At 41.3% G+C, this 24,726-nt stretch overlaps 2 protein-coding genes across 5 annotated transcripts in view; both read right to left on the bottom strand.

Moving 5' to 3' along the window:
- Window positions 1-251: 251 nt before the first annotated feature.
- On the bottom strand, window positions 252-4,175 carry ndufa7 (NADH:ubiquinone oxidoreductase subunit A7). Its single transcript, XM_068734933.1, has 4 exons — window positions 4,086-4,175; window positions 3,803-3,852; window positions 2,915-3,052; window positions 252-457 (listed from the first exon to the last, which is right to left on the bottom strand). The coding sequence occupies exons 1-4, from the start codon at window positions 4,134-4,136 to the stop codon at window positions 370-372; spliced, it is 327 nt and encodes a 108-aa protein (XP_068591034.1). The 5' UTR covers window positions 4,137-4,175; the 3' UTR covers window positions 252-369.
- Window positions 4,176-4,445: 270 nt separating this feature from the next.
- mast3b (microtubule associated serine/threonine kinase 3b) overlaps window positions 4,446-24,726 on the bottom strand; it is a 33,131-nt gene continuing 12,850 nt past the window's right edge. For 2 of the 4 annotated variants that reach the window (XM_068734847.1, XM_068734849.1), the window contains 24 exons: window positions 22,521-22,541; window positions 22,142-22,220; window positions 21,211-21,368; window positions 19,873-19,948; window positions 19,340-19,549; window positions 16,959-17,060; window positions 16,048-16,180; window positions 15,718-15,785; window positions 15,032-15,123; window positions 14,058-14,266; window positions 13,746-13,884; window positions 13,280-13,412; window positions 12,982-13,147; window positions 12,721-12,822; window positions 12,222-12,344; window positions 11,884-11,996; window positions 11,368-11,534; window positions 11,060-11,181; window positions 10,733-10,933; window positions 10,144-10,370; window positions 9,833-9,955; window positions 9,435-9,571; window positions 8,793-8,977; window positions 4,446-8,615 (listed from right to left, as the gene is read on the bottom strand). In XM_068734847.1, the coding sequence (XP_068590948.1) occupies window positions 7,552-8,615; window positions 8,793-8,977; window positions 9,435-9,571; window positions 9,833-9,955; window positions 10,144-10,370; window positions 10,733-10,933; window positions 11,060-11,181; window positions 11,368-11,534; window positions 11,884-11,996; window positions 12,222-12,344; window positions 12,721-12,822; window positions 12,982-13,147; window positions 13,280-13,412; window positions 13,746-13,884; window positions 14,058-14,266; window positions 15,032-15,123; window positions 15,718-15,785; window positions 16,048-16,180; window positions 16,959-17,060; window positions 19,340-19,549; window positions 19,873-19,948; window positions 21,211-21,368; window positions 22,142-22,220; window positions 22,521-22,541 (4,150 nt within the window). In that variant the 3' untranslated portion in view covers window positions 4,446-7,551. The remainder of the gene's footprint in view (window positions 8,616-8,792; window positions 8,978-9,434; window positions 9,572-9,832; window positions 9,956-10,143; window positions 10,371-10,732; window positions 10,934-11,059; window positions 11,182-11,367; window positions 11,535-11,883; window positions 11,997-12,221; window positions 12,345-12,720; window positions 12,823-12,981; window positions 13,148-13,279; window positions 13,413-13,745; window positions 13,885-14,057; window positions 14,267-15,031; window positions 15,124-15,717; window positions 15,786-16,047; window positions 16,181-16,958; window positions 17,061-19,339; window positions 19,550-19,872; window positions 19,949-21,210; window positions 21,369-22,141; window positions 22,221-22,520; window positions 22,542-24,726) is intronic. The other 2 variants (XM_068734848.1, XM_068734850.1) reach the window with 1 other exon arrangement.

Below are 24,726 nucleotides of genomic sequence, written 5' to 3'. Positions count from 1 at the left end.
CTGGATGGTTCCATTGGGGGAGAAGGAGCAGGTTAGCATTCAGGTCCTTGTCTATTTGGGCCTCAGCCCCAACGGAGGATCCAGCTGCTTACACACCTCTAGTCCTCCCTCCTATTAGACTCACCTCCCACACAGTATGTTAAAAACTATTTTACATTGTGGCTAATCTATTCACATAGTTGACACTGATGATTCAAAATCTATTTCATATTTGTTCAGTTCATAATACAGTATGACCACAATAGGCACTGAAATCTTAAACACATTTTATTCACATTTTCTATTGTACAACCAACACACGCAGTGGTCAGGCCTCCACAGCAGGTTAGGATGGAGAGATTAGGTTGTTAACGGAGTTAATCCTGCTGCTCAGAGGTATGGCTGGTCCGTGGAGAGTGGTGGCTCCTCATACACGGGACCTGGGGTCACTGGAAGCTTTGGGACTTCAGCAACTTGACTAGAAGACATCAGAGGGGTCAAGACAATTACAACGGTACTTAAACATTGACTACTAATAGAATATTTCACTTAACAGGGGGGTGAATGTACAGTTGTGGTCAAAAGTTTACATACACTTGTAAAGAACAAAATGTCATGGCTCTCTTGAGTTTCCAGTTATTTCTACAACTCAGATTTTTCTCTGATAGAGTGATTGGAACAGATACTTCTTTGTCACAAAAAACATTCATGAAGTTTGGTTCTTTCATGACTTTACTATGGGTTAACAGAAAAAGTGACAAAATCTGCTGGGTCAAAAATATACATACAGCAACATGAATTAGCAATTTTGGTGACTTAGAAAGTTGTGTCAATGAAATGAGCTTCATAGCATGGCCTCTTAACTTCTTGTGAGTGATTATGAGTGACTACAGCTGGTGTCTTCTCTGAGGCCATTTAAATAGGGCTCATTGGATACAAACGCCCACAAACGCTACAATGGGAAAGTCAAAGGAGCTCAGCATGGATCTGAAAAAGCGAATCATTGACTTGAACAAGTCAGGAAAGTCACTTGGAGCCATTTCAAAGCAGCTGCAGGTCCCAAGAGCAACAGTGCAAACAATTGTTTGTAAGTATAAAGTGCATGGCACTGTTTTGTCACTGCCACGATCAGGAAGAAAACGCAAGCTATCACCTGCTGCTGAGAGAAAATTGGTCAGGAGGGTGAAGAGTCAACCGAGAACCACCAAAAAGCAGATCTGCCAAGAATTAGAAGCTGCTGGAACACAGGTGTCAGTGTCCACAGTCAAGCGTGTTTTGCATCTCCATGGACTGAGAGGCTGCCGTGCAAGAAGGAAGCCCTTGCTCCAAAAGCGGCACCTTAAGGCTCGACTGAAGTTTGCTGCTGATCACATGGACAAAGATAAGACCTTCTGGAGGAAAGTTCTGTGGTCAGACGAAACAAAAATCGAGCTGTTTGGCCACAATGCCCAGCAATATGTTTGGAGGAGAAAAGGTGAGGCCTTTAACCCCAAGAACACCATGCCTACCGTCAAGCACGGTGGTGGTAGTATTATGCTGTGGGGCTGTTTTGCTGCCAATGGAACTGGTGCTTTACAGAGAGTAAATGGGATAATGAAGAAGGAGGATTACCTTCAAATTCTTCAAGATAACCTAAAATCATCAGCCCGAAGGTTGGGTCTTGGACGCAGTTGGGTGTTCCAACAGGGCAATGACCCCAAACACACATCAAAAGTGGTAATGGAATGGCTAAATCAGGCTAGAATTAGGGTTTTAGAATGGCCTTCCCAAAGTCCTGACTTAAATCCCATTGAGAACATGTGGACAATGCTGAAGAAACAAGTCCATGTCAGAAAGCCATCAAATTTAACTGAACTGCACCAATTCTGTCAAGAGGAGTGGTCAAAGATTCAACGAGAAGCTTGCCAGAAGCTTGTGGATGGCTACCAAAAGCGCCTAATTGAAGTGAAAATGGCCAAGGGACATGTAACCAAATATTAGCACTGCTGTATGTATATTTTTGACCCAGCAGATTTGATCACTTTTTCTGTTAACCCATAATAAAGTCATGAAAGAACCAAACTTCATGAATGTTTTTTGTGACAAAGAAGTATCTGTTCCAATCACTCTATCAGAGAAAAATCAGAGTTGTAGAAATAACGGGGAAACTCAAGAGAGCCATGACATTATGTTCTTTACAAGTGTATGTAAACTTTTGACCACAACTGTATGTAATCCAGTTTGATTGACTTCACACTGAAGCAGCAAGAGACATTAGCAGACATCAGATCAATACATTGAAGCATCTTTGGCAGGTGTCAGATGGTTTAAAATTGGTTACTCTACATATTCTACTACAGCTACACTTAAAGCAACTATAACTATAGCTGCATTAACATAATTTGATTATGATAAAAATATTACTACGGTATAAAAATATTACTCCATGTCAGAACAATATTTATCTCTTTTTAGTGTGCTATAGTGCAAACTCAACACTTCTTGTGCTGTTTGTTCACAATTAAGTTCCAGCAAAGAGTATTGACCAAGAGTTTTAAAGTAAGCCACTGCAGGAAAAGAGTGAATCACTGTCAGCAAGTTAAAAGGTTGATCTAAATATATATTTGGATATTTTGGTTTTCCCACAGTTGATGATTTCACATATGTCACTGGTTATCTAAATGAGGAGCTGTAGGTGCATATTGCAGCATAGATAAAACAAGTTTTCCTCCAATCTGTGACCACATAATCTTTCTGCTTAAACAGAAATAAGGTCACTTTTATTTAAAAACTAAGTAACTAAGGTAAGTTTTCCAGCCCTGTTAATCAGGTTCTCTTTAAACCTTAATCAAGCTACAGTAACATGTCCGATATTTTGTAATAATCAGAAAAATTAATTTTCTGGTGATAGTCAAATAATCCCTGTACATGAAAATGCACTGACTGAATCATTTACCTGCCAGCTGTGAGAGCCTTCTGAGAAGACATGATGACTGTGGCGGGTATTGACTCTCTGCGTCCATCTCTGCTGTAGTAGTAGTTGCTGGCATACTTGTGGCTCGGGCCCACTGGCAGTTTGGGTGCTGGCTGTGTCCTATAGAAAACATTTAAATTAAAATGTACCTGTAACTCTGCAGTGAAAACAGCTACTTCAAGCTGTTCACAGGTGATAAGATGGATTTTAGTGCAAAGTATTAGCAGCGCCAGTACTTTCTCTGCCAGGAGTTTCAGGCCCTCAATTTAACACTTGTGTTTATTGCATTTGTGGGGGCATGTTATTTCAGGTAGTGGTGAAATGATAGTATCAAATGGAGGACGGTCAGTTTGAGTAACAGATTCATGATTTTGAGGGCTTATTGGATGCCAAAGCACTAAAAATAAGTGTAAACTTAAAGCTTTGCAACATAGACAGAAACACTTTATTAGATTGCCTGGAACAGTGCAGTCAGGCAGGTGCTGAGAGCCACATTTCAAGGCACATAAATGCCCTAACTAGACCAAAATGTGTATTAATTTTAGTTAAAAAAACAGGTGTCAAACCATGTGCTGACAGCACAGTTAAGTATTTTAATGTGAGAGCTTGACAAGTGTCATTGCAGGCTAGTGTTTTAAATACGACCTCTGATTAGCTGCTGATAGTTCACCTGTGTCGAGGCAGGTAAGCTAGCTCCTGCTCTGATAACCTACGTCATCATGCCACTTGAATACCACTATTTAACTGGGTTGTATGTGTTCCAAGAAACATTAACACTGTCTTCAGTTTAGTGTGTGACAGCACTGTGGAGAAGCTAAATTAATCCAATTGTCTTAATAGTAACGTTAACGCTAGTGGAGGAAGTCTTACCTCTTTGCAATCTCCTCATATCTCAGCTGCAGTTTGCCTTGCAAGTCGTGCTAAAAAACAAACGGCATAAAAACACACTGGCTAGTTAATACTCTTCTTTATTCACACGTAACGTTAGCTATCATCCAACTCAGGCTAGCTCTTAAAAGCTAACGTTAGCTAGAATTAGCAACTCCTGCCCATTAGCTCAGTCCTATTCAAAATGTATCTTTTTGCGAGAAACAACCCAATGACTATATCTTTCACATTACATATGAAGTGTGTCTGTGGTTCTGTCGCTCACCCCTGATAACAAATTTCGGAGTCTCTGGATGATTTTGGTGGCAGACGCCATGTTTGCTGTTGTGAAGGACACTGGACTTCTTTTGTGGTGTGAAACAACCGCTCTCAGCACGTTAGCGACACCTGGCGGTTTAAAAATAATTGCTGCATCACAATCGGTGTCCAATAGAATCACAGAAAGCCAGCAGCTTTCTGATTATTTGTGAAATGTAACTTAATCAATCACCATTGAAATGTAATTAAATTATATTTATGGACATGGGTCTATGTCCATTTTTGTATTTTCTCTTGTACTCCTACAAAATAACAGCTCTTGTGTGGTGAACAATGATAAAGTACATAAAACACCAGTAGAGTCAGATTAAGGATGAGGCAAAGAGAAGTACAAATTTTATTTGTTGCACAAGAAAACACAGTACAGGGCTGCAATGCCGGTATACCATGCAATCAAGTATTACAGATGTGTGCTCGTCTCATGCAGCATGCACTGAACAGAGGAGTCCACACGAGAACACATGCACATGTACAACAGTTTGACCTGCCAGTTTGTTCTTTGAGAGCAAATTTAACACCGGCTGAGACTCTACGCTGACCTCCAGTGGTTGTTCTTGTTTTAACCATGCAGCCTACAGCTGTCACGTCACTGTCGGGTGTGGTTACACAGTAATAGAGCTTCCAACCAGTAGAGAGCAATCAAGCATCGACTACATTTACATTCACATAAGAAACCAGGTTATTTGGAGACATCTGGGTATACATGTACTGCAAAGTGTTTTCCCTAATCATTTTGGAAGTACGACTGCCGTATTTGATGTGTTATGATGCATTCTTTAGCTATAGAGCCTTTTCACAGTACAGTTTAGAGTACAGGTTATCCCTCACTGTGCGACTTGTACAAATAGTGTTATATCAGCAGTTTTAGTTTGCCCGACTTGTAACACATTATTGTATTTACACAAACATACCTCAAGAGTAACGATTTGTTTTCTGCAACATTACTTTCCCTGTATGACATTTTTCATGCAAATTGAATGTGAAAAAAACATTACAAGAGCACACATGGAAAGAAATCCCAGCAGAACTCTAGTTGTGTCACCCTTGTGTACGCTCATCCCTTAGCCTAGTTAATAAAACAGTTTCTCCTTTACGTAACACCAAGGAAAACATGTGTTTTCAAAAACTAGTTACTTAAGTGCATGTAAAAACACTTAATGCTTCTCAGCTTGTTGCTAAATTACTCTTTCTGAACATTTTCAAAACAACAAAAACAGCTTTGATTTCTATGAACGTTGTTTTCTTTCATGGTATCAAAGACGGTAGCTTCGTCATATACAGCCACGGGATATAAAATGTTTGTACAGTATATAGCATGTTTGTTGTAAACAATTCTGTCAGACTGCAAAAATAACGGAGCCATTCAGCGACATAATCTCTCCGTGCGGTTCACTGACACGACGAAAGCATCCTGTAGAAGGTCGTCATGAGATTTAAGAAGGAAGAGGGACTTAAGTAACTCCACATGTCTGATGATTTAGAAACAGGAAAAAAATTGGTACAAAATCCAGCAACAGCCACCGACAAATAAGACAATAAACCTCAAATTTGGGAAGTACATCCAAAATACTAACATCTTATTCCCTCAAGTCAGACTTCCAAAGCTCCTGGTGCCTGAAATTGTGCATATGGTGTCCTTCAACACATCAGAATTGTACACATCCTTGTTATCAAAATATACATCAATATTTGTACGATACAAAGACATAAAACATTTGTTCAAAGAAGCCCTGGGTTTGGATTCAATGTAAGGGTTTCCCTCAGCCATTTTCAATTTACCTTTAACATTCACTTACAAAATACATTAGTGCACATTTCCCCTTGATGTAAACATCACTACACAGTACATGAAGTAGGAACAGGTCTTGTAGGCATGGTTTCTCTCACATCCTCATGTGAAAAAACAAAGACGAAAGCTACCGTTTCAGGAAAAGATACTCCAAAAAAATACACAATGATTTAACACTTTTCCAGGTACAAAACGTCTTCTTATAGCCCTCCAGGCTGTGAAGATGACGTGGACTTCGATTTGGCTGCTCAATGTTTTTCCTGCTAATTGCATGCTTTGAGTAGACCAAGTTATTACAGGAAGACATGTAGAGCCACGCTGAATCTGTGACTACAGATGTCAAAAAGTGGGCAGGAATAAAAGAAATAAAAAATAAAAAGAAATAAACTTGAGATACCTCTATGATATGGCATCATACTACGTTAATATTGAGTAGCAACAAAGCAGAGTGTCATCATCTGTAACATCCAGGACTTCATCCTCAACTTCATTTTTCAAGAGATGTTAAGATTGCAGTACTAGTGAGAAAAAACCCACACATTTAGAAACGTCTTCATGTAAAGTTGAGCTTATAAATTCCAAGTGACACTTCCGCCTTCAAAGATATGGCTTTGAGGACACTGCACTGCTATCATGGCACATAATGCGCTTTATGAGTCAGCTTCATCTCGTCTCCATAACAGATTGTACCTTCAGTGTGAAATATTACCCTGCACTGACTGGAAAAACTGTGACCATGAATTCACACCGCAAGGAACATGATCAACAAGTGAATGGAAGAACTTAACTTCTTGTCAGAGAAACACAGATAACTAAACTTTTTTTTTTTTTCTACAACTGTCTCCCGTCAGACAATCTTAATACAGTGGTGCTTCTTTAGTTGTGTCTGATGAGTGCAAAGTGGAAGAACTATCAAACTTTAGCATTTTTGTCCTGCATGCTAATTAGTGCTTGGTAGCATTGACGGTTTCTTCTAGAGATCTAGTGCCAAAGCAAAGCCGCAAAAATAAAAGAAAAAGACTATTGTAGTTGGATGTTTTAGATACAACTGCTGACAATCGTTCAGAAAATGACTAGAATCAACCATGTTCCTTTCAGTGTGAACCAAAAGTCATTGTTAGATGTATGGAAATGAATATAATAGCAGTATTACACCATTGGAGGCTGCACTGTTCAGATCGGAACTGACACTGAAAAAAACCCAACTTGTCATACCTTTTGGTCCTACAACAATTACGCCCAGCTTTATCAAACTAATCTGTACTGCAACAATTTATTCAAAAAATAGACATTCATACAAAAAACTATCCAGTCAAAAGACATAAAACCACATTTTATAGATAGAAAAATGCTGAGCCTTGGCTATTCGACCAATGAGAACTTCCCTCTTGCCCCGTTACTAACTCATCATAGTTGACAAATGTAATAAATAAGACCAGAACCTCTGCAATGCCTTGAGGCAAATATTTAATAATAATAAGTAAAAAATTCAAGTAAAATCTTCTCCTACTTTTCTCAGCCAGAGTTTGTAAATGAGTTTACAACTTCTGAAAGACTTGAAAGAATAGATATGAGCAGTTGAAACGAGTGCAGTGGTGAGTTGTCACTTTCTCAGATGCCCTTTTTATGGAGTTTCCTCTCTGCACTCCGTCTTCTCCGTTGATGGTCCAACCTGAGGACCAGTGGAGGTGGTTTCTGCTGCCTGCTTGCAGCTGTGGTCACCAAGAGGAAGTCCTGCCTGCTGCGGTTGAGATGAAGTGATGCCCACCTCCAGCTGTGTTGTTTCGTTGGTTTCCTCTCCATCCGAACACGGCTCCCACTCATCCTGCTCGCTCTCCGTTGAACCCTGCACGGCAATCTGGGGCACCAGTGTGAACCTCCTCACCACCGGCACTTCCAGTTCCACATCCACGCTAGTTTGGGGTCGGGTGACCATCCAGTCCGTCCTGTGCTGCTGCTGCTGATTCTGTGTATGGGCTCCTGGAGCTGTGGGGGTCACTGTAACCGTGGTGCTGGTTTTCTCCTCCGGCTCATCAAAGCTCACCTCCTGCACCGCCTCCTGTTTCTTAAAGGAGTCTCGCCGCTCTGATAGGTTGAGCTTTCGCATCACGACCAGCTGCTCCGATCGTTCAATCCCAGAGTCCCTCAGCCTCTGGCTTCCGATGTATCCGCCCAGCCTGCCGAGATCGGCCCCGATGTACGAGCCCCCACAGGAACCCTCTGCCTCACAGTCACCCAGCAGGTCCCCCTCACAGTAAAACGGCACTTCCAGCGTGTGCCGGCGAGGGGTGTACGACTTCTTATCGGCATGATACACACCAGACAGCTTCTCAGCTGACTGTACCCTCTTAAGAAGAGGAGACCGAGGTGGCTCGGCACTGCGGGGCCGGACAATGTGTCTAACGATGGTCGGTGGGGACAGGGTTTTGCCGTGGTAGCCGTGAAAGGTTTTGGTAAAGCCCGACAGCGGAGATGGAGAGCGCTGTGGAGAAAGAGGCTGGGTGGAGGATGAGTTGCAGGCCAGGGGCGAGGGGGGGATGTTGCTGGTTGACTTGCGGCGACCCACCTTGGTGTAGCGCTGCGTGCTGAGTTTGGAGCCTAAGCCGTGGAGAGAGCTGGGCCGGATGTGTGCAGCGGGGGAACTGGGAGAGCTGGAGCAAGGAGACGTGCTCTGAGGAGAGTTATTGTCTGGAAAGCAGAGGTAAAACCGTTTTAAACATTGTACTTCACAAGTTGCAGAAACCACTCTCAAAACAGGACCATCTGTGGATGGTTTATAATGCACCTATAAAGCCTGGTTAGAGTCAAGAACCAAAAGACCATTTCATTTTATCATGGATAATTCTGAGGCCACACTGAGCTCACCAAAGGCCTGATGGTCGGGTGCGGGACTTCGGCAGGGTGTGGAAGGGCCGGGGGAGAGGCTGTGTGTCGGGGAGCCCGGAAGACTCTCGCTGGAGGAAACGGAGTGGTGGAGGCCTGAGTTGAAGCTACGACTGCTGTGCATCACTGTGCTCTGCTTGGACAGCTTCTTCAAGATGCTTCGTCGCCTGGAAAGTAGAAGAACAGTCACATATGTGCTATTGTGTAGTTCAGTGAGCTCGGGGTGATGCTGTGTGTTCTAATGGCTCTGCAGAGTATTCAGGAATCTCAGTTTCACAAACTCAACAATAATTTAAGCATCCTGATTTAAAAAATACATACTACTGATGAATAAATGTAAGTTTTTGGTATTACTGGTATAGTCCATAAACCTGCACTGACATAAATGTTGAGGGGAAACAGTACAACAGAACCACCATACCATGCAGTGGATGTACTAAAGTAATACTAAGTTGTTACTTAACTTAACAGTCCCTTCCACTAGGGGGAGACAGAGCACTGACTTTTGCAGGTTAGCTTAGGGTTTTTCTTTGGCCAACATTCACCAGCTACCAACCTCACAAAGTAAACAAACGATGAGTAACACTGCAGAGAACGACAGATAACCAAACCATGGGTTCTCACCTGTCGTAATTATCTCTCCTCTTGCTCTTCTTGCTGCGACGAGCCATCTTGCCTTTGTGTTTGGTCTTCCGAGCTGGACCCACTTTGATTGACGTGTTCTCAAGTGCTATGGTCTGAAGCGCCACCTTGCTGCCACTCTGCACATTTAACAGGGAGCAAAGGATGATTCATTTGTGTTACGAACACACACACACACACACACACACACACACACACACACACACACACACACACACACACACACACACACACACACACACACACACACACACACACACACACACACACACACACACACACACACACACACACACACACAAAGAAAAAGCAACTTAAGCTAAAACTGAATATCAAACACAGTGTTAACCTGCGACAGCAGTCTGAGTGACTTGCTGTACCTTCAATAGCAGTTCTATCATCTCAGGGTGGACCAGGCCTTGGACAGACTCTCCGTTCACGTGGGTGATGAGGTCTCCAGTGCGGAGACCTGCCTGGTGAGCTGGGCTGCCCTCCTCCACACTCTGTTAAACAGCATCACAGTGAGGAGTTCACATTGAGCATTACATAACCACATTTTTATACCTCTCTTCTATCATCATACTAAAGCACTTTACTTGACATGGACACATGACATTTAAAACGCCCCAGGACTAGTTAAAGCTGTGTGTTTTGTTAGACCAACACAATTTGTATTTGTGGTGACACCCACCGACACCATGTGATGCACCGTGTAGACGTCGCTGTCGCCCATGTAGACGCGGATGGCCTGCAGCGTGAAGCCGTACTTCTTCCCTGATGTGTGGATGACAATGGGAGGCCTCAGGCTGCAAGGGCTGAGCGACAGGTCCCGGCTGGGGGAGGAGTCACGGGACGAAGGGTTGGAGGACAGAGAGCGTGGGGAGATGGGACTGGGCTGGAGGCCGCCAGGCAAGTCATCTGAAACAAACACAAGACCGTTTCCCTATAAATTTGTCGACAGAACAATGCACCGCTTTCTGACTCAGAAAGGCCTTTTATTTAAGTTGTTGTGCTATAAAATAAAAATTAATAGAGCTATGAATGTCTGTTAAAAAAAGTGGCCATTTTTTGGTAAATGTTCCTGACCATATACTGTAAATTAGAGGTGTATTTTGCATAAATAACTAAAGAGTTTCAGTTACAGTTCAGGCACTTCCTTCAATATTTTCTAACTATGGTCCTGTTTTACTTTTACGATTACAAACAAAAGATATTACAATTTTGTTCATCCATTTCCGTCTTCTTATTGCCACTGAGGTGTTGATGATAACTATCTGTACCTGTAGTGATGATAAGAGACAAGGCTGAGATGGAGGCTGATTTGGGAACCTTTCCACCACAGGGAAGCCTCTGTCTGTCCGGCGTCTCCAGCTGGTTACCGAAGCGCCGAGGGCCGGTCGGGTCCTTGGGGGATGAGTGTTTGGCCCCAGTGCTGTTGCTGCGAATCCTGATCCTCCGAAGGTTCGACACGACCACCTCAGCTGCAGGTATCATAGATAAAAAAAAAAACGACATGTAAATATGATCAGTGTTCATGCCTCTAACAAAAAGCACTGATACAAGTTGTGAACAGAAAAGTCAAAAACATTCATTCAGTCTGGATTTACCTTCATCGTCAGTGGAGAGGGCAAAGCGGGGCATCGTCTCCAGACTGTGGGTGCTGCTCATCACCAGAGGACTGGTGCTCCTCTCAGACTGGGAGGAGCTGGAGGAAGCCCGAGGGCGAAGACTGCAAACAGTCAAAGCCCAGTTGAGTGGGTAAATCAACTGGTACAAGAGGTCACACAACACCACACTGTGACTTGACTGCTTGCTGCTTTTACACAGACGCAGGAGAACGCTTGTATGGCAGGTTACTTTGTCTGTGGCAATTATGACGGAAATAAAAGCAGCTTATGATAACACTTGTGCCTACCTGGCCATGCGTCCGGCATGTGTGCGCTCCACGCCGCCCTCTGCTGGGCTCAGGGAGGGACTCAACCCCCCAACGTCCCCACGGTCCTCCTTCTCCTCACTGTGGCTGCGGTCAGAGGAGAAGCTCAAGTTGGACGGTGTTGCCAGATGTTCTGTGCTGCTGTAAACCTGAAAGGTTAAAACAGAAGACAGGTTGTGAAACAGAGAGCTGAGCCGAGTATTGAAGAGCTTTCAAATGATGTAATGCACCGTCTAGCAGCACTAGAGACCCTCCACTCTTTGATAAACACATGACTTTGTTATCTCAATAGCATAACAGTGAGAGGTAATCTAAAGAGAATCTGGTGTTCAGAAACACTACCGCTTTTGTCCACAGGGAAATAAAAATTCCTCGTAGTAGCTTTAAATAAACATTGTAAATATGCGTAGACATATAGCTGGAAGTTTCTTCTGTACCAAAAGGGCTGACCACTTTTTGAACCTCCAAAGCTTTTGTATTCCAACACCTGGCCTTTACCTTGCTGAAGCGATGCGACCAGGAAGCAAACTGTCTGATTTCCAAGGAAGACTCTTCATCATTGGTTTCTTCATCTTCGTCAGACGCCAAATGATGGTAACGCTCTGAACGAGCTGAAAACAGAAAACAGGAACAGGAGAAGACGCTCAGATTTTCAGAAAAAAAATATAATAGAGAGCCCGGTCTGTAGAATTTCCATTTGTCAATTGTGATACATGTGTGCATCACAATAGAGGACCATGAACGCTGTCCGTTGCTGTGACACTAGTAGATACAGCATTTTGGTCTAATGTGGGAGAAAACCCACTCTTTGAGCCTGAAGTCAGCATGTCACCTACTGTCAAAGTAGCTGGTGTCGTCCTCCGCCTCCAGCTGAGGGATGAATTCAGCTTTCTGCCTCAGGAGTCCATTCCAGTCCAACCCCAGGAAGAATGGGTGCTGTTTGACCTCTGAGGCTCCGCCTACAACCACACAGTCAATCAAATACTACGTTTTTAGAGATTGCGACTTCAATGACACTCAAGAGGCCTAAATTTTATACACACACACACACACACACACACACACACACACACACACACACACAAAAAACATTCATACGTGTATCTCTTACTTAGAGTATGTCCCCAAAAATCAAAAGGTAAACTAAATTCTTACGTGTACTTTATTAAGTTTATTAATACAACAGTATTTTGTGAAAAGTTCCCATTTCAATTTCCCTCCTGCTTTCAAAAAAAATTGGATTAAAAGAAAACATCCTAATTTTTCAATATCAGCCTGTATCAAACACCCTCTGCGTCTTTTTAATGCGTCAAGCAGGAGTAAACTGAGCAGTACCAGTTCCTAGTCGGTCTAAAGGACTCTGCCTGAGTAAGCGGGTGATCAGATCCTGGGCATCAAATGGTAAAGCATCGTCTCCTTCTGGCCAAATGATTTCATCTGCAAGAAGAAGCGGAAAAACAAGCTAGATAGATCAGCACAAATAAAATCTCAAAATAATGACAACATAGCTTCTGAAGGTGTTGCAATGTGTGAAATAAAAGCCCAGTTTTTAGTACTTCAAAAATAGTCTCAACTGGCACTAAATTATTTACTCACCACTGACAACTTGTCCAAAAAGCTCTTCAGGAGTATCTCCAAAGAACGGAACGCAGCCGACCAGGAATTCATAGAGGATGACCCCCATCGCCCACCAGTCCACTGGCTTCCCATAGCCTTGCCTGAGGATCACCTCCGGGGCAATGTACTCCGGAGTGCCACACACCTGCACAAGCATACCAACACAGGTGAGTTTTGGAGAAAAGAAACAAGTGCTTCCATAACCAGTCGAGATACTCGTCTTACATGGAAAACTATGATTTGTCTACTTTTTTTTTTACTTTCTAACCAGTCTCACCTGTTTATCTACAAACTCTCTTGTGTCTTTCTCCATGTGACCCTCGCACAGGTTGGTGGTCATGTTCATCAGGCCAATTTTAGAAAGGCCAAAGTCCGTCAGCTTGATGTGGCCCATGGATGTAATCAACAAACTGTTGGGAGGAAAAAGATTTAATGAATCCATGAACAACAATTCATGGATTCAGGTTTACTTTTGAATAGCCAACACTTTCAATGAATTCTGCAAGCAAATGCAAGAACCCAGATTGAAATATAAAAGGAGAAAGACTGAAAAAAAGAAATCTGGACTTTCTAGGTGTCTTATCACAGATCAGATCATGTCTGTTTAGTAAGTAAATCATGTTTAAAGCGAGAATACTGGGTCAAACTCAGTACATTTACAAATGAGAAGCCAGTAGTAGTACAGAAAGTGCTGGTCCTTGTTAAAACCATACAACAGGAGTAAAGTTGGTTTGTGGTCTCACTTGTCAGGTTTGAGATCCCGATGCACAATACCATAGTTGTGAAGGTACTCTAGGGCCAAGACTGTTTCAGCAAAGTACAACCGTGTCATTTCTACAGGTAGTGGGCCCATGTTCTTGAGCAGGTTGGCACAATCTCCACCTTAATGAAACAAAAAAACAGAAAAACATGGGCATTGTGTTCATGTTCTGTTGCCTGGATTAATGATTCCTTTTTTATCTACTGTATATTACCACTTTGTGTAAACTGCTCTAGATTAGATAGAGCCAAATGTCTAACCATAGATCATTCACAGCAGTCCTTCTGTACTTTACCTTCCACATACTCCATGACCATGCAGAGGTGACGTCGTGTCTCAAAAGAGCAGAACATAGAGACCACAAAGGGGTTCTCGGCAAAAGTCAGGATGTCTCGCTCCACAAAAGCCTGCTGGATCTGGTTCCTCAGGACCAGGTTCTGCCGATTTATCTTTTTCATGGCAAACCGTTGACGGGTCTCCTTATGACGGACCAGATATACAGCCCTGTCAAAAACAACAGGAGGCACATTAGACACACAATTCTTCACAATTAACAGTAAAAAGACATCAAGAAAACTTTATGGGATATTCTCATTTAAAACATGGGCAAACACAGGGTTGAAGTTTGGGTGAATATTTCACTGGCTATTTGCAGATTCTAGAAATGTAACTTCTGAGTATTAAGATTCCCTTCACCTAATGCTAATTCAACCTACGACTGCATTGATAGGATATATCTACATGGAATTGCCTTTGCTGTGGCATGACCAAACCACAGCCACCATTCGAGCCAAAGAGGGAAAAAATTGACAAATGTCAAATTCTGGCATTCTTCTCTTTGGGATTTTTTCACTTTCAACAGCCGTTTTATGTTCTTCTGACAGTCACGAAACTCTTTGTCTATTAAGCCGCAGTCAAAGACTAAGGCAACATACTGCTGCATAGTTAGTTAAAAACCATACTTCAACTAATGTTTTTTTTAGAAGAGGTGATATTTTGGATGTTTGATCAAAAGAAGGAAATAGGTTTCCGACAAGACAATTATACATAATGAATGAAAGTAATGAAGTTGCTATGGTTTAATTAAAAGGTTGCATGGAACATGTAGCATGCAGTAGATTCAAGGAAACTTTTTTGACTTGAGTTCAAGTTTTTGTAGTTCTTAGTCTGAAATAATAAAATAAAAGTGTGTAACAAATCTTTTGGAGAACTAATAAACAATGCCAAGAAAGAACGATGAAAACTTATACAATGGCCTTTTGTTCTTACCCGTAAGCTCCATTACTAATGAGTTTAATTGTTTCAAAATCACTCTCAAAAGGTTTCCTTCGAGTCGGTGTCAGCGTCTGCGGGGCCTTATTCTATAGAGAGGAAGCAGAAACGTGATGCTAGTGGCTATTTATGGGCAACTTAAAAATGCAACACAATAGAAGCAATACTGTTATTATGATGATTAGGATTGTTACAGTATTATTCATGTTCCAGAAACCGTTCTGCTACATAAAGTATTTCCGGTGGACCAACTTGTAGTCCAAATACCGAATAAATACAGTAGTTCTCACATTTTGTCCATTTATATGAACTTGGGGTAATATAAATAAAACCTGCTTAATTTGCAGCGACAGATTTGATAGCAATTTTGAGATCTACTTTCACCTTAAACACATCTTGGCTTTCCGTAGCCCACCAAACCAAAAGAATACTCTGATGTAAAAATACTTATGGTATCTTTTCACACTAAAATGGGTCACTGGAAACTACAAAAAAATCGAATGTCCCGAGATGCATTAAGCACAGCAATCAGTGGTGGCTAAAAAATAATTTAGGAACATAAGGAACATGTAAGAAGAAAATATGTGTTTAGAGTGCACCTATTCTTTTCATTTCTAATCTTAAATATATCAAATGTTGTCCACACTAACAGGTCGTCAGTAATAATCAAAGTGAAAGTTTACCTCCACTTTACCATCTGGTTCCACTGACACTGAAGGACTGGCTTCATACTGTTCAAGCTGTACCATGTCTAGAAATAACAGAGAGAAAGGCAGGGTTTAACATTACTGCAAAGAATCTTCATCTCGCACCAACTCTTCAGTTAGGACATTTTTGGTGAACTGAAGGTTTCCATTGTAAATGTTATCTTTCTGCACAGAAACTGGTTCCTACAGGCTGTTTATGTGAAAGTAAAACTTTCAAAAGTTCTTGAACTGACTGAACCTGAATTTCAGGCTACGATAGTGTGAACAATGTGTGAGACTTCCCTTCATGACAGAGAACTCCTTTACCTTCTAATGGGTCCCGTGTCAGACCCAGCTGGCTGATGATGTAGCGCGGGATGTCCGTCTTGATTCCCTGGCCGACTTTGGCGTGACCCTCTGCAGCCTCAAGTAAGTGGTAAAACTCTTCGGGGTCAAACTCCTGTCAACAGCAGCCAAGTCTCATTAATGTGGACCGGCTGAAGCCAATATCCTGACAGACGGAACTCAAAGCAGGAAACGGCAAAAGCAAGTGTTTAATCTGTATCAGTGGTACAAGTCAAAGGCAACTGTAGTCTTAAAGATGTTCAGCTTCTTATCCAAGAGGTTTTTGATCTAATAGTCATCCCGCTAGCTAAATGACAATTAATAATAATAATGATCAGGTCTGTATCCAGAGTCTGTGATTCAGAAGGTTAGTGAAGTTTAAATCAAAATGTTAAGAGGTTTATTAGGGTATTAGATATTGGTAATTGTAATACTACAGGGGTTTTGACAGATTATCCCAGTTTAAACCCAACACCAATTTCATTTGGATTTTCCAACTATTACAGTACAGAGGAAATGAAAAAAAAGGATATTTTTAGGTTATTTCTTGGAAGTGAATGGAATTCTACTTGGGATACTTAAAGCATTAAAAATATAGATTTAGGAGCTCAACAATATGCTTTTCCAAAAACAATGTCCCAATTACTTTTGGCCAATCCATATAAGTCAATGACAACTGTTTCATTTAGAACATTTCTCTACCGACGGGAAAGCATAGTTAAAGTTTAGGAATATCTTCCCTTCAGAGATCATCAAATTCATATCCACTTTCTAAAGAGAATTAAGGTCAGCACCTCATTTCAGTCCGACTTTATTGTGAACTGACTTCAACTTGTTTCAGTCACAGTAATCTTATTTTCAATTAAGGGGAGATTTTCTCCTCTTCAGCTTACCAGACACTCCAGGAGGCGAGCTGGCCGTGAGATTATGATGAGGATCTTCCTCACCAGCTGGATGATGACGGCTACCTCCTCGCTTTCAGAGCGCTCGTAGGCCTGACAAACAGGATGGAAGAAGAGGGTTTATTTCTGCAACCAACTAGCTTTTCACAAAACACCCAAGAGAGAGAAAACAACACTACAACAGATCTGAAAAAAACAAGCATAGATTAATAGATAGGATGATGTTGAAACGTTAGATATGACGGAATTTCCGACAAAATACGGTGCTGTTTCTGCACAATTTGTTGCATTGTGGAATTAAAAAAAATTTTTTACAAATAAAATTGTTAATAATAAATATTTGTAATATAATTGGAAATAGAAGTAAAAGAGAAAAGAAACAAAAGGGAAAAAATGTGATTTCCATGTTGTCACACGTACATGGAACATCTATAATAAAAAACATCAACTACATCAATGTGTATATTTTTATTATGCTAATAAAACTGTTACAAATGAAAAATTGGGTTGTGCAAAAGGGATGCAAACCACCTTTGTCATCAGGGCTTGGTGGTGTCAGTGGAAAATAATTGATCAAAGAGGGGAAACACACTTTCCACCCCTGGAAAAAAAAAAAAGAAAAAAGATTGTAGCAGAAGCTCTGCTTCGTTCTGAAACAGGAACTAAAAAGCTTTTTTTGTTCAAAGCAGATAGGTAGGGCATTAAGAGAACTATGAAAACAGATGCCACCTGACAGAAATTCTTCAGAGAAGACATCACCTTATAGTTATACAAGAGGAAATATTAGAATAATAACTGGGTGGGTGGAGTCGTCTCAATGAATCATCCACAGCCTTTCTTGTAGACTGGAGTGACGATGTGTACTAGTGAAACACTGCATGATATACTCTGTATTTGTGTACAAGTCATATGCATGTACAGCCTGGACCATGATAGGATCGAACTCCTCTCATCTGTTTGTTAAATATAAGGCTACAGTCAGCACGAAGCTAGCTTAGCTTAGCATTAGGACTGGAAACGGGGCAACGGGTAGCCTGGCTCTGTCCAGGTAACAAAAATCAACCTATCAGCACCTCTAAAATGTCAAACTATTCCCAGAACTTTCTCCAAAGTTCCCAATAGCACCATGGTCTACACGTGTCAGTATATGTCTGTTATCGAATCACCCTCCGGTCATGCCAAACCCACAATCCAATGTGAATGTCACAATGTGGAAGTTTGAGAAAGACGTTGTTACTAGAAATGCACAAGATAATCTTTATTTATTTATATATATATATATATATATATATATATATATATATATATATATATATATATATATATATATATATATATATATATATATATTTATTTATTTATTTATATATATATATATATATATATATATATATATATATATATATATATATATATATATATATATATATATATATATATATAATAAAAAAAGAAGGTATACTATGCAAGAATTTACCAAAAAACATGTACCGGTATGTATAGACTCCTAAAAACAATATTCATGTTCATGGTAACAAGGGAAACGTTCTACTGCTTATTACAAACTGTGAGCTGTAAACGGTAAACAGCAGAACTGTTGCACACTTGAGAAAAGCAGCTGAGGTAACAGGCATGTAGGCAATGACCGGAGGTTGACAAATAAATAAAAGCGTTCTTCATAAAGCAAATTGTTTTTGCTGCCAAAATTGGTCCCTTTCTGTACACCAGAGGACATTTCCCAGACATGAGTTACCAGATAATAAGTGTATGAAACAAAACTCTTCAGATGTGCAGCTCTTACCAACTGAAAGTAGCTAATTTGTATAAATATTAAAAGCCACAGAGAATTTAGATGAGTGAAAATGTATTATAACATTTTAAACAAATTGGCCTTGGCACACAAAGTGAGTCTTGAGGTTTGAGTGTGTGACAGCAGTTGTTCCACTGTACGGGAGCAGACTTATCAGTTCAGGTGGATGTACAGCGAGTCGGCCATGCCTTCTGTCTGACAGCTAGCAGAGGAACAGGGGAAGAGGTTGCTATAGAAACTAACATTTTTCACAACACAGATTAGCTCTGTGACAAAAGCACATCTCACCAACATGGACAATTTCCACAACCAGATCTATTTTGTGTGCCTTTAGCTATCAGACGGTTATTGAGCGACGTGCCTGATTGCACATTTCACCCCAGCTCAATCAATCCCCTTTCATAACTTCACCACATCTGAGAGTCTGTAGCAGCTTATCAGCCGATGCTTAAAGCTGGAATATACAATTAAATTATATCTTTTTTTTCCCCCAACCAACACATACTACTTGACCCATATCATCAGTCTTGCTGGACCCGAGTCAACTAGCCGTTTCCCCCACCTCGTGAAGCAGCTTCTCTAGCTTCTCCTGCAGCTCAGCAAAGTAGCGAGAAGTCACCAGGCCTTTCTGGGACTTGTCCAGACAGTCTCTAACCAGCTCCACCAACTGGTGCTGGATGAAGCCCAGCACCCCGTCGGCCAGCGGGAGGGAGCTGTCTGGAGAGCAGTGGGTGATAATCTCGAACAAGCGCTCCTCCATCTGGGCTGTGGCCTGCAGGGAGGACAAGCACACAAACACACAGTTAAGGCATTTAAAAAGGACCAGTAATTATGATTTTCTTTACTCTCTGCAGCACCAAATGCCCATAATATTTGTGTTGGTGGATCATTAGCAGAGATTCAAAATAACATAAGACTCCTGCTGAGCTTTGTGTCTATCCTATACTCTGTTTTTAGTTTGAGTTTAAAGACACTTCAGATTTCACTATGTCTTCAGTTTATCTTTCAGGTGGATTTACAATCAAACTTTGTTTTGTTAAGCACGTGTGTCGGATAAACTGAAAAAAGAGCAATGTGCAGTTTTCTTGCATGTACCTTTGGAAAACGTTCTCTGTAAACATGGTTCATCATGACAATCTCATTATCAAAGGAGACACTCGATCGCCCGGGGCTGCAACAGAAAGAAAAACAACAGATGAGTATATTTTAATTCATCAACAAATACAACTCCACTGAGCTAGAACGGGGTGTGAAAGTGGTTATGTCAACGAAGCCATCACAGTCATCTAGAGAGGTCAACATCTACACTTGTATTTTATTTCTCAACCTGCCAAAAGCAATATTGTGAGCCAACATTAGATTCAGCAGCTCTTAAGGTGGTAAAGCTACAATTTCACTGTCAGGTTTTAATGTTTCTAAACCAACAGCAGAGGTTTCTTGTGGCCAAACAGTGTGAATCATCACTCAATTAGTCACTTACTGCAACACCATTTCAGTATTTAGGCAGATGAGATGGGTGTATTTATAAAAAAATAAATAAAAAAACAAACAAAAAAAACCTTGCTTGATGAAGCATCACACAGAACAGATGGTGGGAAAACCTATCACATGCAAACAGGCTCCCTAAGCCATTTTTTTTGTCATGAAAGACGCCTCTGTTGGACTGGATGGCTGCTGCCCAACACACACTGCTGCAGCTTACCGTGGCTCTCTGCATCAGCCCCCCTAAACAACCCCCACCCCTTGACTACAGTTCAGCAGCTAGATCCCCGAGGCGCTCTGTTAGCTAGCATTGCCCACGCACAGCACACCATGGTGCCAGAACACAGAGCACTCAGGCATCGCACAAACAGCACAGAGCGGAGCCAACAGACAAAAGTTGTCAAAAGCACACAGCTCGGCAGTCAGATCTCCAACCAGCCAGCCGGCCAACAGACATGTTGTAAACCATCAGAGGCACTTCAGTAGGACCATGAAAAATTCACAAGCAAACATGGCATTTGGCGTCTGAAGCACAGACATGTTGACATCTAACAGTCTACCAGTACATAAGGACACCAGGGACCTCATGAACAGTCGTTGTCCAAAGTTGATCTAAAATGTTTTCTGCAAAAGAGAGGTAGTTAATCCCTCAGGAAGGATTACTGCATTTAATCTGTATAAAATATGAATTTCATTAGTTCAATGACAGGCCAAGAAACAATATAAAACAGATGCATGGACTTGGTTCAGACTGGGTTGTAAAACAAGTGGTTTTCATGGGAATATATAAAATGGTCAACACACGTAAGACCAACATTTGAGGAAGATGTAATAATCAAAATGTTTGGCTTTAGAAGCACGTATTTTCTAAAATGAACATGTAGCATTATAGAGTGAAACAATTATTTTGCCGACAAGATTCCATTGCAAGGTGAAGTCGGGATTAGCCACCTGAGGCTCCGAGACCGAGGTCGTATGACGGTCGAGGGCCGCCCGTCCTCGTCTGTCATGCTGTCGGTGCTGCGGAAGTGTTTGAAGAGGAAGTGCAGCTCATCTTGAGTCGGCTGGTAGGGAAGCTGGTGAAGACGCTCCTGGGAGGACGAGGAGGACTGCGGAGTCAAAGAAGGATCAGTTGTATTTAATTTCTATATTCAACAGGTTAAAGTCTTCACCGTCATCATTCATAAAATAGTTGTCAAGAAGTGAAAGATGACCTAAACACCCTCTCCGGACAATAATTAAAGCATTTCTTCCAATAATGAAATAATGAAAGAGGCATTGTTATTTACAGGAGTAAGTCATTGTCTCCTGAGACATTGAGTGAACTCTTTTCAAACTGGACGGGACGTGGTGTACATTGCCAGCACTCTGTGAAATGTTGAGGCCCATGTGTCCTAAACAGAAGAGGGCGAGAGGAGGCATCTGTGAAGTCTCCTTCTAATGCCTTAGAATAAAGAGGGCACTGAGGGCCACTGAAGAGCCCCATTGTCCCCACTGACCTGTGGGTCTGCGCCAAGCTTTTTGAATACCAAACAAAAGCGTCAGATGTGTTGTGAGGTTTTATTGAAAAACTGTGATAAAATAATGTCACTTTAAGTATTTAATCTCATAACTATAACAGCAAGGAAACACACACACTGTACTTCATCTCCTCATTAACATGCATACACACAGACTGTGTGTAATACTTCTAACACCGAGTTCCACAGACTGAGAAAATGACTAATTCAAGCAGATGATGGAAGAAAACAATTAGCGGTTTGTCATCGCTTGACTTGCCATTGGCCTTCCCTTATTGCATAAACGAATGTGCTATTTGGACTGAGTGGAGTGTTAGAATTGCCGACCGGGGAGGACGGTGACATGTTTTGGGATTACTTACTGACACAGTGGAGCTTGGCGGGTTGGTTCCATAGCCAGATGAGGGGAGGGATGCCAGGGACCATCTCCGGCCCTCAGCTCTGAGAGAAACGGACATGCGTGTTACATAAGCCTCAGCAGCATTGGCATTAGTTCACATTTCACATGTGAAACTCATTACATAACAGGCGACAGAGGAGTCCTGTGGCTACAAGAGCATGAAATAATGTCCTTTTATCCAAATTATATATAACAGTGCTCGGTGTCCTCATTTGATTTAAAGCTCTTTAAGCAAGCTATACCTTCACTTAAAGGAGACATTTTCTCGGAGAAGATAAAACATGAAACACAAGCTTTAAAAGCCAACAGACAGGGTGAAAGAATATTAAAAAAGGAGCTACCTGTCGGCACGAGCCATGTGACTGAGATCACGACAGCAACAAAGACAAAGAGAAAAGCAAAAGAAAGAATTTCAGTGAGTTTGGGGAATCTTGCGCAAGTGATCCTGTGACCCCTGGCATTCAGCTGAGGGATTAGTACTGACAATGTTGCCCTCCTTGCCAGTTTTCATTTGCCCAGATACAAGCAAGCAAACATGCAAACTAAATTAATTTGAGGATATAGTTTACATAACAGAGACAAATCTCCCCTTCAAAAGCATAACCAGAGAAAGGATCTTCTCTCCAGTTGTGTGTGTGTGTGTGTGTGTGTGTGTGTGTGTGTGTGTGTGTGTGTACACACACACACACACACACACACACACACACACACACACACACACACACACACACACACACACCACAACAAATCGAACAGCTAGAGGTTGTGTGATATAACACTTGGCACCAACAGTGCCATTCATCCATCCATTATCTGTAACCACTAATCTTTTACAGGGTTCACAAAGCACCATAACATTCAGAATTAAACCTATTTGCTGTGAGAATGAGCAACAATTTAAAGAGTGCTGTTATAGACAACAAAGACCACTTCAATGAATGAAGGCTTAAAAAGCTGTAACTGCATCTTAACTGTTTCAACAATGATCTACTTTGGTTATCTCTAGGAGTTCAGTTCGGTCATGAATTTGAAATTGAAGAGCCTCATTAAACACCGACAAACAAAATGAATCAAGGGAACCCAATTTCAAGCAGCAATGAGGAGGTCACTGATTGTTTTGGAAGGCTTTTAGTTTTTATTACTGCAGCACTGCAGATGATGGATGCGAGACGTTTGTGGCCAAAACGTGCTTATTGTCCTTAGCACAATGATTATATGACAACACGTTTGCATGTAGAATTTTAGGTCCTAAGATAGGACTGTGAATGTTTCTTGTGAAGTCAAAAGAATTAAAGATCCAAGGTTTAATCATAGGTTGCCTTTCCTCTTGATAGTACGCTACAGAATGATGTGCTTTACACTACTTTCACAGAGGTGTCGTTTTTCTCTCTCGTTCCCATTGTACTTTAGGACGGAGCACCTGAACTACTCAGGAGTTTTAAACAACTTTTTCTGGGTGCCTTCAAGGCCTCACTTGTAGGCTACACATGCCTGGAGCGGGACAAGCCTGTTGCCATTAGAACGGGGTTGAATGATGCGAGTGGGCAGTCGGCTGTAAGGAGACCTGGCAGAGAGAGGAAGGTGTGAATGCTCCAGGCTGAGTCAGCCTCAGTCACCTTACTGCTGTTTCTCTGCATCTGTCCCAGCGCACACACACACACACACACACACACACACACACACACACACACACACACACACACCCCCCCCCCCCCCCCCCCCCCAACAGAAAGCCCTCAGAGTAAGATTTCATTTATTTTAGCGTTTTTAAATGTATATTTGGTACAATAAGGGTTCGGTGTCAAACTACAAGGATCAATGATTTGTAAACAAGAGCTACATTGACTCAAAACGGACAGAAGTTCCTGTAACAACTCATCAACAGGGTTTGATGAACCAACTCCCAAAATGTTGATTGGTGCCCAAATAAATAACTAAATGGTAGCCAGTATTTCCATGATATCCTCACTCTCTGTCAGACAAGAACCATTTGCTGTTGGTTAAAAATGGCATTTAAATTGAAATATTCTGCAAAACAACATGAAAGTCTTCAATTACAATCTTTTTAAAATCTCTGTCTCTTTCTGTAAGGTAACACTTTATTTTATGTAAGTTTCCAAATCTTAAAAAATAATTTCCCAAAAGCTTATTTATAGGGTAAATAAAAAATAGTTAATAGGAAACTAGAGATACTGTGAAATTAATATATTTCCAAATAATTAATTCAATACAATTGCTACTGGAGCCTAACCTAGAGATCTTTATGTCAGTGCACAGCAGGTCTGCGGAACATGCAAATAAATGGAATTTGTCCACAGGCAAGCGTAGCATTTAACATAAATGAAAAATAAAATTTGTATTTATATATGAATAACAAATCAATGCGTACTTGCTTTTAAATAGCGCCTTTTTTTAATTATATTTTCTATTCCCCATATAGTTATATATTTATCTAAAAGAAGCGTTGCTAATAATCATTAAAAAATGACAGACTGCTGAATTAAGTGTTATTAACTGTTTCAATGGGAAAAAAGTCGCAAATTATTT

The sequence above is a fragment of the Cebidichthys violaceus genome, unplaced genomic scaffold (genome assembly GCF_023349555.1).
Source record: "Cebidichthys violaceus isolate CVI_PGR_0920_01 unplaced genomic scaffold, fCebVio1.0.p SCAF_68, whole genome shotgun sequence".
In the NCBI taxonomy this organism is placed as follows: Eukaryota; Metazoa; Chordata; class Actinopteri; order Perciformes; family Stichaeidae; genus Cebidichthys; species Cebidichthys violaceus.
Note: the sequence above shows the minus strand (reverse complement) of the source record. Positions and strands in the feature narration are given on the sequence as shown.

Bases quoted from the DNA above. Each gene is read 5' to 3' on its own strand.
- ndufa7 (XM_068734933.1), bottom strand. From the start codon at position 4,136: ATGGCGTCTGCCACCAAAATCATCCAGAGACTCCGAAATTTGTTATCA. The intron at 3,853-4,085 runs GTGAGCGACAGA...TTTGTTTTTTAG, and splicing joins TCCGAAATTTGTTATCAGGG to CACGACTTGCAAGGCAAACT. The intron at 458-2,914 runs GTAAATGATTCA...GATGTCTTCTAG, and splicing joins AAGGCTCTCACAGCTGGCAG to TCAAGTTGCTGAAGTCCCAA.